Source organism: Mustela nivalis, assembly GCF_964662115.1.
Source record: "Mustela nivalis genome assembly, chromosome: 8".
Taxonomy (NCBI): domain Eukaryota; kingdom Metazoa; phylum Chordata; class Mammalia; order Carnivora; family Mustelidae; genus Mustela; species Mustela nivalis.
This window is the reverse complement of record NC_139027.1, coordinates 44,110,187-44,131,633: the sequence shown is the minus strand read 5'-3', so window position 1 is coordinate 44,131,633 and position 21,447 is coordinate 44,110,187. Positions and strand designations below refer to the sequence as shown.

The following is a 21,447-nucleotide window of genomic DNA, read 5'->3' as shown; positions in this document are numbered from 1 at the left end:
GTTTTGTGTGTTCCTTTGTAAGTCAGTACCAGACAAGCCAATGAGAGTGAGGGCTCAAAATTTTTCAGAAATTCTGACTGAACAGTTCCCAGTTATATACAAGAGACCACTGCTTTCAAAGTGTCAAAGTAAACTTAAAAATATAATTAGTACAGTAAGTGCTGGACATGGTATGAAAGACAAGGATGTTCATTTATTTTGGCTAGACTCTAATTTAAATGTAGAGTTTACACTATGACCTTTATAAAGTTTAGATAAGTTAATAATTTTTAGTTCATTTTTCTCCTCTAAAATGGGAATAATAATGGTTACTTGCTAGGGTTGTAACACAAACACAAATGAGGTGGTATGTATAATAGCACAGGCATATACAAGTATTTAAATATTAAATTCCTATTGCCCTTGTAGTGATCATCTTTTTTTTAATGAACCACTGTTTAAAAATAAAGAAATTAAGGTAAGGAATAAAATATAAGCATGCACATCAAAATAGAGAAAAATATTCCTTAATAGTGAATGGAATTAAAGTGTACTATTAGCATGGAAATTGAAGTGAATCCAGAAAACCTTCAAAATTCTTCTGATGTGGGCAGAATAAAATCAAATATAAAAACAAAGTCCTGGACAAACAATATAATTTGCTGTATATGTTGTTTCAGAGGCAAAGGCCCATTGAAAAATACATCTGATGTTATTAATGCCGCCAAGAAAATTGCTGAAGCAGGTTCTCGAATGGACAAATTAGCCCGCGCGGTGGCTGATCAGGTAATATCAGAGGAAGAGCAAACACATGCTGTATGGTATCATTAATTAGCACTTGGGTTCTGTAATGGGTTTTATGTACCCTATAAAATGCTTCTGAAGGATGAATTGTAATCACTAACATTTTACAAACAGGCCTCTAACTCTGCTGAGACTGAGCTGATGGCAAAGGTAGGTTCAGTTAAGAGGGTCTCCTTAAACCCATGACCAAAACTTCTTGAGAAAGAAGAGTACCTGCTACTTCAGAGACAAAACTCCCAAAGCGGGGGTTATGCTGACTGCCCTCATGCAGCAAGTCAAGGTTATGCTAATGCCCTCATGCACTACATAGGGAGGAAGAGAAAGAAGAACTTGAACTTTTGTTTTTTCGTATTGATCCTCTTCTATTGATGCTCTTTATAATTCATAGTAGTTAATGCACTAGCATAAATGGGATTAATCCACATAATCAAAAGCCTCCAGATCTCATTTTCATCCAGATTTAAAAGTATCACAGATAAATGAAATTCGCAGAGTATCTTTTCAGACTGGAATCAGATACATGTGAGAGTAGTTCTCAATCTCACCTTGGATGTTTGAGTTGATCTCTATACTCTTCATGTTATGTGGCTTAAACTGGAACTCTAAAATCCAGTTCTAAATATGTCTAGTTGCAGTAGAGTCCCATTCCTAATAATGGTACTTTAGGAAGTAAACTTTTACAGGTAACTAATTCTCATCTTATTCTTTCCTTTTTTATTTTTTAATTGGTAAAATGCTTGTAATGTGTTCTCATCTTATTCTTACCACAAGCATGAATTTGCTTACTAGACTTCAATGCAGTGATGCTCTCTGGAGACCCTAAGAGACATAGGATTGTCCCTTCTCCATAGATGGCCCTACTCTCCTATGATTTTTGAGTTCCTTCTCCTCATTTTCTTCCTCCATTCCTTAATATTTGGCTGTTGCCATAAACACTTGCTCTCTTCAGGCTCCCAGATTCTAGAGTCCTTTGGGTCAATACCAAACTCACTCCTCTTCTAAACACTGAAAAGAAAAACACATGATTAAACTATCAAGTCTACATTTATAATAAGCCAACAGATAGTCTTATTTTAATTTTTTTACATCTATGATGGCTAATCCAAGGGAATGTATTTTGCTTGCTTTGAAATTTTTGAGAAACACTTAATAGTAAAGATAATTCACTAAATACCATCCTTTGACTATCCCCTAAAATTTGTGTGGGTTGAAGACCAACCCATTACTAAGTTACTAATTTCAGGACCCTATCAACTGCCAGGCCCCCTGCAGTTTGCAGCATACATTGAATTGCTTTATACAGAGCTGTATATGTATCCCAGAAAGTTCATGGAGACAGTGAATGTACTTGTAAATGTGCATGCATGTGTGTAAACAAACAAAAATACACCAGCCAGCAAGGAATGCCACATTTTTTTGCCTGCAAATGTATAGGGAACTTGGGACGAGTGGGATGAGAAGAGATTGGTGGTGGTCCTGAAAAGAGTTTTGTGAGGAAGGATTTCTTCCCAGAAGAGAAAGTGGGTGGAGTTTGGATGGCTTTCCATAAACTCTGAATCTCAGTCACTGAAACTGTTTCTTAGTATGTTTAAGCTCCTTGAGTTCAATATTTTTTATTGTGGTTTTTGTTTTTGCCTTTGCATTTTTAGACCCTTATTTCCAACTATTATGCAACTTGAATCCTGGCCCAAAACAGTTTGGCTATCTGGAAAGCACTCCACACGTGCACACAAACAAATCCCAAGATTCTAGACATATTTTGAAATTAAATGACAAAGTATTTAAATGCTATTCTGTGATAACTTTTAAAATAAACAGATGAGGGTTAAATATAACCCTCTCTTTGTAGCATTCTCACTGTCATCAGCTGTGAAGCAACTTGCAATTTTTGCTAATGTTTTGTCTGAATAGGACACTTCTTTCTCAAAATCTGCACCTATTTCCATGATACAAGAATTATTTTTCTTGGTCCATCATGCTTTTATGTGTGTTTTAAATAATAGAACAGAATGAGCATTAGCAAGGAATGGATTTGTTGCCTTTATTTTGCCTGAAAATATTTTTATGAAGATTTGAGATATGCAAGCAATATAAACTTTTTACGGACTGTTGCATTTTTAATTACTGTTCCATTGAGATAGAAGTTCCAGTTTAATTTGCTGCAAGGTATTTGTATCGAAAGCCTTGTCAGCCCTCTAGGGAGATATCATTTTAAAGTTAATTCCTTTCAGTATATGGGTCTCTGGAGTAGGATAAATATCACAGTATTAAGTACTTGTAGAAAGCTAAAAACAGTCTCTGTGGGATTCTTTTTTGATAAATGCAGTTAGTGAAAAAAGTACCATAATGGTATTATATATAAAAGAGACCCCTATGTCTTTCATTAAAGAAACGATTGTGTCACAACCACTGGCTTCACATTCTTAATGGAACAACTGCCTTTCTTGCTTTTCTTTTCTTTTCTTTCTTTTTCTTTCTTTCTTTCTTTCTTTCTTTCTTTCTTTCTTTCTTTCTTTCTTTCTTTCTTTCTTTCTTTCTTTCTTTTCTCTTTCTTTCTTTCCTTCCTTCCTTCTCTCTTCTCTCTTTTCTTTCAGAATTGCCTTCCTTCGGCTTGAAGGAAACCTAGCTGGAGTCTGTTTTTTCATACTCTAATTCTAATTAAGTTACTTGGGTTTTGGCTCTAGGTTCTTATTTTTTACAGTGTTTCATCAAGGGATCTGGTGAGTATATGCTCTTTACAAGTGCCAGATTGAGCCAGAAAATGGGATGGCCTACAGAATCTTGAACTGAACTTTTGATAGCAATAGAAACATATTTCAGTGGCCAAATAGCCATTGGTATTGAAGACTCAGAAATTCTTTAGGGAGCCATGTAAATGTCTATAGAAGTGTTCAGCTAAGCTCAGTTGTATTTGATGGAGATCTACCCACTAGTTAATAAAGAGAATTCAAAATCCTGGTCCTAGTTGGCTGTGGAACAACCTCTGAAGGGTTCTGTTTTTACTTTTAGGAGTTTGTTTTAATTGGCTTCACACTCATTCTACTTGAATCAATTGCACTAACAGTGGTCATGATCCTTCTCAGAGTCTCTTATTTAAAGAAAGTTTATAATGTTGCTAAAATTTTGATAAACATAAAAGTACAAAAAGTGAAAGAGGCTTCCTTCAGTGAATGATACTTTTCTGAGAAATCCAAAGGAAACAAGCAATTTCCCCCCCAACTAATTGAATTGAAATTCTATGCTTTGCTGTGTCAGAGAGATTGCTATCTGGAGTGATTTCCTTCTAGCTTCTGTTGCTTTGGTTGTCCATATTAACATGATGAATGTGGGATGGGCTACTAGGAAAAAACCTGGAGAATATCTGGTTTTCTTAACAGTTCAGAAGACAACTGGTAAAATTACTCAAAAACATGTACAAAAGTTCCCAGAAGACTTTATGGAAGATCTTCAGTATTCTTTTTATATAATTATATCAAAGTAGAGCTGACCATTCTAAAATACTGGCGGTGGCCTTCCTAAAATGTGCTATAAAGAAGTGAAGTTAAATGGGTGTAATTAAGGTATATGACACTAAAACCTTTTCTTCTCACAGCTTTTATATAGTGAGTATTAGAAACTGAAGAGCACTTGCTAATTGAGATCACTTTTTTTTTAATGTTTTATAGTGTCCTGATTCAGCATGCAAGCAGGATTTATTAGCCTACCTTCAACGAATTGCCTTGTATTGCCATCAGCTTAATATCTGCAGCAAGGTGAAGGCAGAAGTACAGAATCTCGGAGGAGAGCTCATTGTGTCAGGGGTAAGCCGTGGCTTGGGCTTCACAATTAAAGCTCCCACTGTTGTACTTCCAAGGCAAGCATTCTTGGCAACAGTACTGCTTAAAAACACCAAACTACAGTGATTCATAGGGAGGGTTTTTTTTTTTTTTTTAAATAAATGTTATCACCATTATTCCAGACCTTACAATAACTCACAAAGAGCAATTTGATTTTCCAATTACCCCATGTTTATACTAGCCTTGTAAAATCTCCATTATTCACAAGAAAACTAATTTCATAGTCTGGAAACTCATTGCCAAGCTGTGACTATTATAATTATTTGGAGCTTTTGTACATTTACTCATTGTGAGTCTACTTCCCTTTGTTAGTCCTAGTAATTTTCACTCTCTGTTCAGGAGCCAGCCTCTCTATGTGTGGATTGTGTTCACATGTTAGAGATGATGAAAACAATAGGAATTCATTCATCAGGTTCCAATGCATACTAGGTTATCAGTAACCCTTGAAAGCCAGAAAATATCCAAATTTAATACAGGTTGATGTGCTGTTGCCAAAAACTAACATAGCTGTCAAACACTAACAGTTATGTATTCTTTGCTTAATCACTCCAATGTTTCCCTTCGTATCTGGTCCACTTTCATCAGATATAAAGAAATAAGTTTGATTAATAGAAACATTATGATTTCTTGGCAAGATTTCCAAATGTATGTGTTGAGGTTCTTCACCTTGGCTTCTCCTCCCTCAGTCCCTTTCTTTGAACATGAGGTGCCATCTGTTGTAAACTATTTGCGAATTCCAAAGTGTGGCTCTGCCACCTTTAGTTCTTTTCCCAGTAGACCGTGATGCCATTTTAAGTGTGGCATTACCAGGAACATAACATGATCAACATGGTGAATGAGAATCGGACTAGTCATGACGCTTAATTCTTTACTGAGACATTTTCAGAAATTTAGCAGTTTGACCATTTGATAAAAATATGTCAAAAAATCATTCTTGAACCCAAAGGTTTCAGGCTCTATATTGTTTGACTTGCAGAAAACAGCTGGGAAAAGAGCTGATCTGGCTTGCATGGAGATGCCATCTAGAAAGCCTGTTCCATGCAGTCTCCCCTAGATTCCAATAAATTGGCTATTTTGTGCCTCTTCCCAAAGCATAGTCACCTCTTTGCATTTCCAAAACGATCCTGCTTCAACATTCTTCAGCAACCAAGAGCAATCTGTCTTGCAATGTGTCCTTTCTGCTGAGTTGGTAATAACCAAGATTCTCTGCCAAGAAGTGATCAAAACATTGCATATCCCTTGCTTCCTTTCTTATCTTCAGACACAATGGTATAGTCTCCCATACCATTCGGCTTTCATGTCCATCTGTATATAGCACCTGTGGAACTGAGTGCTTTTTGTTTAGCTTGCCTTATGTGCTTTCATTTGTCACTTTCCAAATCTTATTATTTACATGGATGCGCAAAGCATCTTTGTGGATCTCAGACTCCACAACCTCATCTAAGCGATTATTTGACTGGCAGAGTTGCTCTCCATTATCCTCTCAGTACCCATTGTTCATCACTGCTTCCAGAGCTTCATTTCCATTGTCTTTTCCTCATTTAGATGTAGTCCAAACCATCACTGGCTTTTATCACTTGCACTGTTGGCATTTGTAGAGGTGTTTGAGACTGAGAACACCATCAAGAAGCCTGTTTCCTTCTTTGAGTCTTACCGGCAAAGTTCAAAAATCCTTGCATGGGGGAAGGCTTCTTTTAAAGGACTGTTATACAACTTTATAATAATTCTGAGTCTAATGCATTATAAAGGTTTGCTGTATATTGCTCAGTTATGGACCTGCTCTTGGCCTCCTCATTTTTTCAAAGCTTGATTGCTGTTTGGTGCCATACCTACATCTGTAGTCTGCTGTCTTCGCCACTTCTGCCTCCATCTTATTCTTCATCCTCCTTCACTGATGGCCAATGAAGAAAAAAAAAAAATCAATGTTTATTTGCAAAATAGCCACAAATGACTACCTTCAAAGTTCCGAAAGAGTCAAGAATGTAAGACCCCATACACACAAACTTTTCAATGATTTTGCCAAGAAAATGTGCCCATGCTTTGGGCCCCATTTATTTTATGGTCTGGCATGACAAAGTTGCTACATTTTTAAGGAAAAACTACTAGAATATAACATGCAATCAAAAAAAGAAAAAGAGAGAAATATTTGAATCTTCCTTCCTTTTTTCCTATGTGTTTATGTACATGGGATTCAGGGTTGTAGTTTCTTCTCTGAAACATATGAAAGCCCCCAAGAAGGTATATATGTTACTAGTCAGATTTTCCCCTAAAATAAGAAATTTGGATAGGCTATTCCCATTTTGCCAAGAAAAATTATTTGAATTTCAATGCTGAGAACTGTGTTTTTAGACCCTTGTGCTATCAAGATGAACAAAATGCACATGTACACAGTTATGTACCATGTCAGCATGTATATGTTTTATGTGATTCTGTGTGTACAGACTGGGAAAGGCTTCTGTTTTATCTGTGTTTGGCTTGGGTGTTTGGGGGCAGGAAACTCAGTAGGTTATGGATGGGGGAACAATGGGTCTAAAAGCTCTTGATTCATGATGGCAAGCTAGAGAAATAATTCAGTCCTGAATATATGCCTACATGTGTCATTCACCCAACTGCTGTCTAAGAAGCACCATTAATTTTCTGGCTGGAGATACGTTTTTAAAGTTATTGGCTTACATCTTTCTCACCGGCCAAAAAAGTACGGTTCTTAAATAAATCTCAGAGTAGAAGATGCATTTGTGAGCCAATTCAGTTTACGCCATTTGTATGGTTGATAAGGGGTAAATGGGGAAGAAAAAATTAAAACAAAACAAAACAAAACAAAACAAAAAACTAACAGTGCAAGAAATGCCAAGGAGAAAGTAGAGGAAACCAAAGTACAAAAGATTAAACATCCATTCATTTATAAACTGGCTTTATTTGCTTTGTGTTTATTTAAACTCTTAAAAGAGTTTTATATGCTTTCTAGAAAAAGAAATGTTCAAAGAAGAAAAGAAAAATGAAAGAAAGGGAAGGAGGGAGAGTAAGAGAGAATAGTCATGAAAGAAGGAAGAAAACAAAGGAAAGAGAAACTTAGCCATAACATATTGTAAATTATTTTAGTTCAGGTAATATCCATTAAACATGGCAGCATTATATTCATCATGGCAGAAAAGTTGAGCCACTTTTTTTCAAGTATATCAACATATTTTGAATACAAATTCATTCCAGTGCTATGATGTGGATATTACCTGTATATTTGATTGCTGTGTTTTTACTTTTTATTTGCTAGGTTGCAGAACATTTAATGGATTCTTGCAAATTTTAAAATGAAGATGTACATACGGATCTGGAGAAATAAAAAACATTCCATAACCTTCGATTATCTTAGCTACCCTCACATTTATACTTCTGCATTTTTCTGAATGAGACTGAAAACACTAATACGGAGTTTTAGAATGTAGAATGCTAAACATCAAGCATTCTGATAAATCTGAAAAATTCCACCTAAAGTTTTTTTGAAGTTCAAATGCATCTTTAAAACAATGAAGCCAGAATGCAAGAGGAATTAGCCCTACTTTGGACAGGAATTCAGTGTTTAGGTTAGAGATGGAAGGACACAGATTATAAGTTATAGTTGACTCCACATGAAAATGCTAGAAATTTTAATAGATTTCATTACATATAAATGTCTTTTTCTCATACTTAACAAAATGTAGGAGCAGAGTTTGAAAGCAGGTAATGTTCTTTCCTACATCCTCAGCCTGGTGGAATGGACCCCGACATTATTCCTAAGGGATTAAGTAACTCACCCTAAATGTGCACTTTTTTTCTTTGCCATTTAAATCTCTCCTTTCCAAATTTGAATCCTTCTCAATTGGGTTATGAAGAGAATCTTGACAAGGTGAACAAATATAATTTGTGATACTGGTAGGATTTGAACTAGTAAAGGGAAAATTGGAGAGTAAATAGTCAGTTATAGTCTACATGAACTGTTTCACATCATTAAAAAAATTAGACTCAATTAAAATCAACATGAATATTCATGGTAATAAATGAAAGCCATTCATACAGTACTAGAAACTGATAATGGTTGACTCAGTCTTACCTGACTATGGCATATGTGCACATGCACAAAAATACACACATGCAACAAATACACATGATTTGATATTTTCTACCTTACTCCCTGAATAAGCAGCAATCAGGAACTGAACCAGTGGTTGATAACTGTGACATATCTGATCAAAGACAGTTTAGGGAAAAGAAAACATGGGAATTTTTTGTACAATGCTATATGTATTATATATTTTAAAAAATATATTTATATATATTATAGATTACATTTTTATACATTTGTATTCCATTTTTAAAACATTTTAAAAATATGATTTGAGATGAGAGTTGCATTTTATTTGAAAAATTCTGCGTTTCATCTATAAAAAACAGTGTATTTTGTAATAGACTGAAGCAGTCATTGAAACAAGCATTGTACTTAGTGTAGCCTTGTACTTTTGTACAACTTGTACTCTTATTTGAGGAAAGAGTCTTTTTTTAAAAATATATATTCTGAGTCTGTCTATTGTCAATTCTTGATTATCTCTACTGATTGTAGTAGTAGTAATGGAAATAAATCTAAATCACTAGCTATTTCAGTTTGAGGTCTGAAATGCATTTCTATACTTCATTTAAAAAAAAAAAAGGTATATATTCAGGAAATTAACAGCAGTTCCAAATAATTTTCTCCAGATTTTCCAGAGGGGTGGCTGTTAATTATTTGGGCTTACCAGACTTTTCAGAACTATGAACAGTAGGAGAGTCCAGATCTAGAGAAAGACTAAAACAAACTTCTGATTATAAATCTGGAAGGAAGGGTGGTGGAAATACTCTGTACCAGTAAGAAAATTAAACAAGTATTTATCACTGGCAGAATGGCCATAGTTCTCTGCATATACTTTACTGGTAAGATGGGTTGCTGAAGAATTCAGTCTTTCTCCCAAAAGCCCAACCTTCCCAATTTGTTATGATAGTGAAACCATAACCATTTAAGTTCTGATTCCTGCATTGAGCCTTCCTTAGTTACATTTATATCAGTGTACATGGTCACTGATTTTTATACAACCCAAATTATGCAAACCTTCAGGGAAAAATAACCCTGAAGTGATTTTTCAGTGCAAATTCATTCTCCCAGTGTTATAAAAGTGACATTTAACAAACTTAAGGTGTTACATATGGAAAAAAATGGGAGTTGGGGATTTTTATAAGAAAACTAAAAATCTCCTTGAGTACCAGGCATCATAGGAAGTTTTATATCTAGTGTACCACACCTGTCAGGTGTCTCTCTGAATTTAAATAGTCTCGTGCAAATGAAGATTGTATATTACTCTGTTATAAAAAGTAGCTCTTTAGTTATATACTTGGTGATGGTGACCCTAAACTCCTCAATTCAATCTATTATTTAAAAATGAGCCTTTTACTGATGAAATTAAATCAGTTGGTCATCCAATTTGTTTTATTCATAGAAAAAATACTTTATATTTTAATGCTCTCATTTGAAAGTAAGAAGACAGACTCCTTTGTGGCGAAGCTGGAACATGAATCAAGGAAAGAACTCTTTTTACCTTAAGTGGAGACATAGATTGACCTAACTTGGATCTTCTCAATAGATTGATTTGATTGCATCACCTGAGCTTATAAACGGAGACATTTCTATTTAGTTTGAGGGTGTTCATTACTGTGCATTAGAGTAGAAGTAGCTAGTGGCTTAATGAGGAATGCCTCTACCTCAGAAATGTCAGTGCCATTATTTGTCCTTCAGTCAGTGAACTTTCATTCCTTTAGGTTTTAGAAGCTATTCAAGTTTTGAAAGCCTTGAATTAAAAAGAAGGCAAATAATTCACACCTTATTCTATTAGCAGTTAACATTCTAGATTTCAGTTAATATTCAGAACAGTATTTTACAGCCAATGTTGAGTAATATTTTATGACAACTTGGAAATTAGACACATGGGAGGTACCTGGATGAGGGACACTAATTGTGCATCTCTTTTGGTATCTGTGTAACACAGGCGAACCTAGTGAAGAAGTACTGGTTTATAACATTTTCCCATGAGACATATTCTGATTTTGAGATAAATGTCTGTTGGTTATAATTGATTTCATTCTAAGATGTTCTTTATTAACATATTTTAAATAATTAATGTCTATAGTAGTGTCTTAGGAGATGTCTCCTCATTTTTAACTAGCTTTGGATATGTGAGAATGAATCCAGATAACACCTTTTCCCTTAAATTGAACCAAATAATTATGGGAAGCCACAATATTGGATAGAATACCTTTATTTAGAAACAGTATCTGTAATTAGCTTATGCTTTCTGGTGTTCCTGTGTACACTTGGATTTGTCGGCTCTAGTCAAGAAATACATACTTTGAATTGTGATTTTTTTTTCTTGTTCCTACTTGGATATACCTCAAAAATTCCTGGATTGAAGGCAGTTGGAAGAAAAAGAAGCTAAAATGTGAACAGTTGATATAAAATATATAAATAAGAGAAGATGAATATTAAAGCCTGATACTAAATATTACCTGGGGAATTTCATTACTGATTTTGTGTAATTTTCCATTACCTCAGATGGCTCAAAATAAAAGAAATTAAGAGACTCCATAGCAAAACTGAGATAGGATTTTACATTTGGTGCTAGATTTAATAAAATTTCGACAATTCTATTTTTCTAGACAAAGATTATCATATCCATATGATGTTCCTAATTTCTAATGACAAACCAGCAATCAGGGCTTCAAAGAGCTATACTTCCTGTTCACATAAAGATATTTCCTGATTCATTGAACAGCACTTCTAGAGTGTTCCAACTACTTAAAAGGCATAGTGCTAAATATTGTTTGGATGAAGGTATTCAAAGTCCTTTATCTCTAATAGCAAATAATTTCCATGAAGAGAAGAAATTTTTCTGTTTTTTTGTGCCTCTGTTAGATTGTGTAGTCCATTGGATTTTCTTTTTTCTATTAAGTTTCTCATCTTTCTGTTTAGCATTCTCAGCAAGAATAGCAGAGTGTCTGTTGATAGCTATCTCTGTGTATTCACTGTTGTTCTTGGTTTACTATATTCTAGAAATAAAAGTGTGTTTAATTTACTATCTTCTTATTCTGTTCCTGCAGATTATTTTGTCAAATGCTTTCTCCAGCTAATTTAAATGATTTATAAAATATGGTTTTTTATCACAGCCCTTAGGAGAGAAATATGTGCCATGTTATGGTCCATGTATCTTACAAATAGGAAAGACTTCTGGATGGGCAGTGTGTAGTTTTCTTAGTTCAAATTTCTTTTACTGCTTCAGAACATATTGTCTTACTCTGTCTTGAACAGTCATTTTCTTTGTGGGCAATAAATATATTTCAAATATTTCATCCTAACCCAATTTTCTTGAAAGCAAGCTTACTTAATTTAGACTTTAATCTTTTCTTTCATCATCAATACTATATCTTATGTTACTGCTTTTCTCTGAATACTTTCATCTGTGTAGATGCCTTGCTGATAATGAACTTGACTGGAACTCTGGCTAGATCTTCTGTCAAATCTGCACAATCAGTATCTTGACCCCTTTCATCCATTTCCTTCTGCAAATCTATTTCTCAACTTAGAGAAGTTCCTGGAGAAGTTTCAATCAGAATCATCTTATAAGAACCCATACTCTTTTAAGTTCAAGATTTTGTATGTGAGACATTATCATAAAACAAACTCAAAATAGAATCACTTTATCTAGGAACTCCCAGTTCAAATCTGTTGCTATCAAAATTATTTGGATTCTGTCTTGCTGAGATAGTTCTCTTCAATAATGACATTTTGGTCAGATTGCATGCCAACTGCCTGTTCATTTCTTCCACAATTAATTACTTTATTAATATACCTCTAGATTATTCTTTTGGAATGTACAAATTATTCCACCTAACTTTTATCTTCTGTACTGTCAAATAGAAACAATTTTTCAACAAACATTTTGAAACCAATCCTACATCTCTAATCAGAATAAAGTTCTAACCATGACTTCAATAATGGTCTCTTGACCAAAATCTTACAATCACTTCACTTCATACTTTGTCTTGAAAGGCTAACTCATCCATTTATGTGATATCATAGAAAGTATGCATCAGCTCCATAATTCTAATGACACTTAGTTTTCATAAAAATGTCAAGAGGCTAGATCCTAAAGAAGAGAAATTATCTGGTCCTGGCATTGCATTCTGTGTCAAACAGATTTTTTTTCAACTAATATAACTAAAGACATTATTGAAACCAATCATACTAAATTCACCTAAAAAGTCAGCACAGCTCACCACTCTGCATCCTTTTGATGCAGCCTAGTTTTGCATTGGGTTCCTGAAGTCATGCTCCATTTCCAAATAAGCAGTAGATAATAAGAAATACCTATATAGTATAAATCAGTTTTATTTCAATATTTTAAAAATGTTTAACTCCATTTTTATTCTGATATCTTAACATTGGCAGATGTGTATCTTCTTTGTTGGGTAGTAAAAATTTTAAAGGTGTTAATTGGAAGAATGAGCAATTGCCATCAGTAATCTTAAAGTAATGACCTTTACATTTTGTATGAAAGGTGAGATGACACAAATTAGTTTCTAATATGTAGGAATAGTTTTTGAAACTTAGAAATAATGGTAAATGAATGGCATATTTCCTATAATGAGAAAGTCAGGAAATGCCTAATTTCTAAAACAAATGGGATCAACTATAAAGTATAAAAAAGCAAAGATAAGCCAACTGGTCAATGATCCAATAAGTAAAAATAGGAAGAAAATAAGGCTTCATAGGACTATTAATTGTGAAAAGTCACAGAAAAAAGCTGTTGAATACAGAATCTGAATTTAGATTTAGAATTACTGAAAATAGAAATAGAATAATAGAGTGGGAAACATGCAGAGTATCCTTAATAAGTACAGAAAACATGAAGTATAAGAAAAATTCCATTTTTTCTTCATAAATTTGATATTTTTTACTTCTCTATTGTCTTTAATTCTCTAAAGACATTCTTTAAATGTCTCTAACATTTAACTTAAAGTAAAAGATGGGAGAAATAATGCCAAATCCATTATAAGTTTGACTTCAGTAGCATCTGTCAGAATGCTCCCTAACCTGCCTATTTTGCTTAATTTTTATATTGTGATTATTTAATACATTTACATAGTTAGCTAAGAATGGCAGGACTAAAAATAGAATTATATTTGCTTCAAACAAAAATAAATTTAAAGAATATTGTTTATCTGCAGATAGAAACAAACTTTCTTTGGGCTTTACCCATTTATGATTCCATGAATTGTAAACTCTTACTTTTACTAAAATATTTTCTGTGGAAAGAGTAGGTTTCACTTTTCATATATCCCACCAGGCAGATAAAAATTTGGCTTCCATGTGGATGGTTTCAGGACCTACCTGCTCTTTAATATAACTCCTTTTTGTTTGGTCATACTACTCCCTGACAACTTTTGAGTAGTTCATAGTTTTTAACTTCTAAACCTCCATTAAAAAAAAAAAAACCTTAGTGTTCTTTGTATTATTCTCCCATCTTGCCTGAGATCAGTTTCCCCCTCCCCAAAAATGGATTCAGAGGTTAAATAAAGCTATCGGACTATAGCTTTCCTGCATGTGACACAATGTTTGATCTGTTAGCATCACTGGGTCACCTAAATTTGACCTCTGACAGTGGCAGTATAGGGACCCTATGGTATGGAAATCTTCCCACTAACTTTTACTCCAGTTTTGAATGTGGGCTCTTATAACCCCATTTAGATATATGTTATATTCAGTCCGTACAAAAAAACCTAGTCAAGATTGACAGTAATACTTAATGCTGAAGATAACATTTTAAGAAGTAGAAATAGGCATTGGTTATTGGCTTATCTTTTGAAATGTGCCTGTCACACAGCCCCTCCTTGGGTACAAAAAGGAAGAGTAAAAAGAGTGGCAGTTGTAGCAACAATGAATGCATTAGTTCTTCAGTGATTCCAATAAAAGAGGTAAGTATCCTTTTAGTACCATGTACTGGCTGGAGATGCAGAGGCCAAGGGCTTGATGAAGGTCACACAGCAGGGCAATGGAACTTCCAAGAAAGACATCTGAGATTCCCCACATACTGTTCCAGGCTTTAAGAGCTGCAGCCCTTGCTTTCTCTCTTGGTGATCTTCAATGCTTTAAATGGGAGTTTCATCCCCTTTAAATGCCACTATGATTGTCCCTGGCAATGCCTGACAAGGCAGGGTGCTTCTTCATTCTCCTTCTCCCAGATGGTCCATTTTCGGTTCAAGAGAGCCACTGAGGAATTCATATGGCCGGGCTGCTTAATATCATGGATGCCCATCCATATCTCTTTTAGCACCTAATTCCTTCCTATGCCTCTTTCTCCCAATGACCCACTCCCTCTTCCACTTCCCTAATCCCTTCCCATTAGGGTACGTTTTTTTTTTTTTCTCTTGCTCTCTCTCTCACTCACTCTTTTCTGTATCTCTCGGAAATCAGACAGGAGTTCAGAGCACTTTCACTACCTTTTATGAGGTAGATTGTGATGTCATAGATGGGGGCAGGGCTAGTCAACTTTCTACCCACCTCCCAACCTGTGCTGAGGGAGCTCCGATCGGGAGTGGAAGCAGTGATTCCTCCATGGTGAGTAACTTTGCTTTCTAATGTAATCTTTCTCATTGTAAACATTAATTTTGAAAGCAGGTGGATGGGGATTGAAAGAAGTAAAGATGTGACCACATAAGTCTTCTTTTACTGTTAACCAACTTTGGGTAAAGGATCTACTTATTTATTCTTTGTATGATTTGAGAATTCCAGAGCAGATATATTCTTCAAGCATGATCGAAACTTGAGATATAGAAATGGTATTTCATTCCTTTATTTCTTAGTCTTTCTTCCCATTGGGACTGAAAGTCATTGCATATGTGGAATGAATCCATTCTGTAGTCCTTTGGTGAGCTTCTTTAAGGAGGGCTAGTGAGGAGATGTTCTTCTTCATTTGAAAGATAACAGGGTCACACAATATCCTTTATTAATATTAGCCCAGAGAATCAGTCTGCTCTTTTAAAACAGTGGGGGTAAAATTGTGAAGAAACTGATACATAAAGAATTAATAAACTTGGTTTTGAGGTAAACAAATGAAAATATTCAAATGAAGAAAAAAATATTTAAAACAAAAGAGTCACCACTCTTGCAAGATTAAGGGTGCAGCCATTTCAAGGTGTCACAACCAAATTTGCTAACTTTTTTGTTGATATTGTATGTCATAACACTGATGCTGTTTTGTAAGATTTCTTTGTAGATAAGAGCTGTGAAATGTTACTGTTCTTTGTTTCATTTGGGTTTCTATAATACTGATTAATTCTTTTGTATGCCTTAGTATTTGGAAGGAAAAAAATCAACTGGAATGAGCATTTTTCCTCTACTTGTTCTCTCCAGGGTACCTATTAAAACTGTCAAGATGTCAGCTTTTATATAAAAGGGCAAAGGAAGTTCATGAAGGTGGTTAAATCTTTAAAGGATGTTGAAGTATCAGGGTGGGTGTTTTTAAAAGGGTTTGACCATCAGAATGTGAGGCCCTGTTAGTTTTCATGGGGTAGGATAAAAGCTCCTTGGTGTGGATTATAGATGTTAGAAAATATGTTAAGAGGATATCATTCATTTTCTTCAAAGTGTGCATCCCTAGTTAACTATGTGTGGATACTGGTGTTGGAAAATCAGAAGCAGTTTAAAAGGAAGAGTCCTTTCTCATCATTAGCTTTTTTGTTACATGTAGAAATCTCTGTCCCCCCTGCCCCGCCAAGTTATGCATTCTTAGAATTCAAAATCACTAGAGCTAATCCTGTTCTTTTCATTACCTGGGGTGGAGTGGCATGGCAAGTTCTGAAGTGATTTTCCCACCTACAGTTTCTAACTTAAAGAAGTGACTGTAATGGTAGAGATTTCAGGTACAATAATGAAAAATAGATCCATAACTGGCCAATAGGAAAACTTAGGTGGTAATCACATATAGTCAACTTTATATTGCAATGTGGGTAACAATGCCAAAGTCTTATATATTGGATGATCTCTCTGAAGTCTTTGGCCTACTTTCTTTATAAATGCTAACACCCTCAAACCCAGGCAAAAGGAGACCTTCAGTGCCAGAAAAATCTAATGTCTAACTATAGCTCAAGTTTTTAATGTCTTTTATCAACCCCTCATACAGCTGCCAGGTAAGAAATGCTCATATTTTACAAACCCTTCGAAAACAATCATCTTTAACTTCATGAGTTAAGAACGGTTGTGTTGTGCACTTGTGCAAATTCAGAGAGTCTATCATGGAATGCATTGTGCATGCACTTGTTTATCTTCATGTGCATGTTTCATTTATAGTGGCGTTCATTATTTTTTAATTCATTTGTATGTATTAAAATTCTAATTTAAAAATTCTATATACTGTCCTGTAAATAAAACAATGAAGTGTAACAAAAGTTGAATTAATTTGAGGTTTCAACACTGGTAATAGTAGTTCCATTTCTGTCACTCACTAATTAGGTAACTGAAAGAAAATTACTTTGATCTCTTGGGCCTCAGTGTTCTCATTGTAAACTGGTGATTGATGATCTACAAGATATATCCTAAAGTAACTTGCTCTAAAATTTTATGATTTTATAATATATTTTTTAAGAAATTGCTTATGGCAAAAATACTGAATAGCTGATGAGACTTTGTTTTTGTATGAGACATAGCATTCTATAGACAAGGAAGAAAATTTCAGTCCAAAGTAGGTTTTAGGATGTACCCTGTATTTGATGTAGTTTATTATTTGGTTAACAAGTGGGCTCTGTTCTTTTAAATGGACAATATCAAATGTCTGATAGTTAGCTATGTGTTGGTTTGGAAGATTGATTTTTTTTTTTTTTTACTCCATAGTTTTTTTGTTCTGATATTTTGAGATAAAAACAATCCTTAACTATTAGGTCATGGATGGATTTATATATCACTGGGAAATTAAAAACTTCTTAGGCAGTACTGTAGGAATCCTTTTGTAGTGTTGGTAAGAGTTGATGAGTAGGGAATTGGTGGGTGTTTAAAATGTGTGTTATGGAGGATAGAACACATGTGGGGCCTGGCTCCTGCTCTTTAGGAATATGCAACCTTTTGGGGTGTATAGACACGTGCCAAGTGTCAACTTAGAGGTGAAGACAGTACATTTCTAAGAACTAAGATATGTCCCTCTGGTGTTGGGTAGACTGGATTGCACTGGGAAGGTTTTTTGAGAATCAGAGCTTCAGTTCACTTGGAACACAGTGGTTTAGATTTGTGTTATTGCACACAAGGAGGGAAGGAAAGCATTTTAGGTCATCAAGACCATAGAATTATAAATCTTGCAGAGGAGTCCTGTGTTTAGATATGCCATGTATCAAAACCATGAATCAAAATATTTGCATATAATCCAGCCCCATTCCTTTCCTGAGCCCTTCCATATTTGCTGAATTTATAATATATAACAGTTTAGAAGAGTTGAGGAGGCTGCAAGTGAGTGAAGCACAAAGATTATTTATTAAGATATAATCAGGCAGCCATTTTCTCTTATGCAAAATGTCATATCATCACTCGTAGCCACAATAGTGGAAGAGAAGTAAATAAAAGGGAAGGAATTAGGGAGAGGAGACTCTAGCTCTGAGACATTCTGATTTTCTGACAAAAGTGGAAAGGGACCGTGTTACCATTGACACATTTAGAAATATTGATGGCCATGAAGACATGCCCATAAGAAAGACAATCCATGTAAGCAGGACAATTTTCCAAAGCAAATGGAACATTGTCTATGTACTGAGCAGAAACTATGATCGAGTCTGCTCTCAAACAGCAAGTGTTGAGAAGGCTTACACACTAAAACCACACATGATTATGTAAGTCTCCTTCCCCCAGTACACTTGGAAAGAGAATACTCATTTGGGCATGATTTGCCCACATTGACAACAAAGCACACTTATGTTAGAACGTTTCTCTGGTGCTATAGATTCATAAAAGATTTGCAGTGTATACTTTGCTTCACTCAGAGAGCACTATTTGTTGTATTTCTTGCCACCCAAATTCCTTCTAAGTTATTACTTAAGCTTCTCTAATAGACTGGAATTCCATGAGTAGAATTATGTTTTCCCCTATCCCAGCTTCTAAAGATTTAGTTTATATTATCCAGTAAAATGTTTCTTAATTTCCTATCATGACATAAAAATTAATTTGTAGAATATACCGTGTCAGGAAATCACTTTCAAAAGCAAAATTTGTATATATGGGGATGAGGAAATAGCATGCTCAGTCTATGTTCTCTTAGAAATAATTTTTTCCAAAAAAGTTCAAGTAGAACTTAGAAAAAATCTTGTCAAACAGTATAAATTATTAAAGGAGGTTAGAGATATTAGATTTATGTTTGTCTCAAAAGAATAGTGACAAATGCTGGCAACTGTTCCCCCTACCCCCCCTTAAATATCTCTAGAGGTGATTCTACTATTGGGTTATAATTCAACATCTGTTTATTGGGTTAATAATAATAATAATAATAATATTAATAATATTATTAACCCAATAAACAGTATTGAGTTCAATATTGGGTTCACTGTCTGTGAATGGATGAATTAGCATGGAAAATAGACCCATAATCAGTAACTATAATGTTAACAATAGGTTTCAATAATCACTGTAACAAATATATATATATATATATATATATATACACACACATACACACACACACACACACACATATATATGTGTGTGTGTGTGTGTGTGTGTGTGTGTGTATATAGTGATGCGGGCATTCCTGAAGAGAAGGGGGAAGAGGAAACTTCATAAAAGGGGTAATATTTTTCTTTTTTTTTTTATTTTTAAAGATTTTATTTACTTATTTGACAGAGAGAGATCACAAGTAGGCAGAGAGGCAGGCAGAGAGAGAGAGAGGAGGAAGCAGGCTCCCTGCCAAGCAGAGAGCCCGATGCAGGACTCGATCCCAGGACCCCGAGATCATGACCTGAGCCGAAGGCAGCGGCTCAACCCACTGAGCCACCCAGGCGCCCCGGGGTAATATTTTTCTTAACCTTGATGGATAAGTAGATGAGAGTTTTCTAGGTAGAAGAGGAGAGAAACAATGCCCATAGTTGTGAGGTGTGGATGTATTTTGTGCTGACTGGACCTGAAAATATCAGAGATGGGTGGAAAGATGGAGAAAAGTCGAAAGTGGAGTTAGACACGTAAAAAGTGGGGTCTGGAGAGCAAAGAAATTTTTCTGACCCATTCTGATTTTAATGAACGTTTCCCAAAATGATCAAATGATCATCTGTATGCCAAAAACATCAAGTGGTGGGAGGAGACTGCTAAATGCAGAGCCATGGCTAAGATGCAGACCTGTAAAGTCAGGATTGCAGGGAGTGCATTCTTAGAATCTGTAAGTACCCCTTCCTACCCACAGGTTTTAGAATCTATGAGGCAAAAAACTGACTCATTGTTTCTGTGTTCTTGGAAAAAGTTCCAAAAAAAAAAAAAAGAATTAAAATATTAAGAATAAAAGACTTGGGAAAAATAGGATTTAAAGGTAATTTAAGAATGTTCTTTAGAAAATTGACTTAAATTTTGACTAAGCATAAAAACCTTTATAAGAATGATAATTATTAAGTGTAAAGAATTGCCAAGTGGTACTCTTACATCTCCTTGAAGGAAAGTCATGAGACTATAAACGTTTAAGGGACCATCTTGAGTCCATCATTTTTATGCTCCAATATAAGAAGGTAAAGAGGTTCAGGGCTAAGTTGTTTTACAACAGCCCAGAGCAGTATTTATTTTTGGTGGTATTTTTGGTAGAACTATTCGACTACTTTTATATTTTAATTAGGGGAATTTCTTGAAAGAGAAATGTATAAATTAGCATTTCCATCATGACTGGAGACATCAAACATTCATGCCAATATAGAACCTAATCTATATGGTCTATGTTGAAAAATATGAATTATCTAACTGTATCTAAATCAACAACCAATTGGAAGTGATTTTTTTTCCTCTGTTTTTTTCATCGTGGTCATGATTATTATCTTCTCCCCATCAGTCTATGTAAATTTACACATGTGTTCAAAGATGCAAGAAGAGAAAGGCACTAGAGAGGTACTTTACATGTGACTAAGACATGAGAATCTTACATCAGAACCCTGATCTGGAAGAAGGTGGCCCTCAGATCATTTTCAGTGAGAAAATTCCATTCTGGATTCAACCCCCTCTTTTACACACAGTTATCCTGTTTCAGATTGCCAGAATCACTAGTATTTGTTTTTTGAGAACTTTCTTTAGAAGTCAAGAAGTGATAGTGAACCTTGCTTTCTTCTCCATACTCAACTCTGTGCAGATAATTGCAGTAATTATCTGTACTGTGGCAGAGATGGTGATCTTGTCATATACTAGAAGCAGTTGACTGGTAGAATGCCAGTGCCTGCCATTAATTGAGCAAATTGATTTTGGCATGGTGATCTAAAGATATTTTTTTTACTAAGGATGTATAGCTCTGTTACTGGCTGTATCACACAATCCCAAGCAAACATAATCTTGAGTGGTTCTTAGAAGATGTGCCAGGCAAAATTACTTACCCCAATAAGGCCTTGCATTTTACATGAATAAAAGTCAAGCAGAGAACAGTTAACAGCACTATGGTTTTGATGTCCAATATCTGAAAAATAACTTAGAGTACACTGTATTCTCTTAAGGTAGATGTTAATAAGCAATGTATTGCTGTTAGATATGAATTTGAAAACTGACTCTTTTACAATTTGGGTG

At 34.8% G+C, this 21,447-nt stretch overlaps 1 protein-coding gene and 1 long non-coding RNA gene across 6 annotated transcripts in view; one reads left to right on the top strand and one right to left on the bottom strand.

Annotated features, from left to right (window-relative positions):
* Positions 1-21,447, top strand: part of CTNNA2 (catenin alpha 2) — a 1,136,651-nt gene that overhangs the window by 1,090,329 nt on the left and 24,875 nt on the right. For 3 of the 5 annotated variants that reach the window (XM_082745333.1, XM_082745331.1, XM_082745332.1), the window contains 3 exons: positions 660-765; positions 4,449-4,583; positions 15,145-15,288. In XM_082745333.1, coding sequence (XP_082601459.1) covers positions 660-765; positions 4,449-4,583; positions 15,145-15,288 — 385 coding nt within the window. The remainder of the gene's footprint in view (positions 1-659; positions 766-4,448; positions 4,584-15,144; positions 15,289-21,447) is intronic. The other 2 variants (XM_082745335.1, XM_082745334.1) reach the window with 1 other exon arrangement.
* LOC309871888 lies at positions 1,333-15,136 on the bottom strand. Its single transcript, XR_014315551.1, has 4 exons — positions 14,665-15,136; positions 8,408-8,537; positions 6,449-6,510; positions 1,333-1,788 (listed from the first exon to the last, which is right to left on the bottom strand). It is a non-coding gene; the product is annotated as an uncharacterized lncRNA (long non-coding RNA).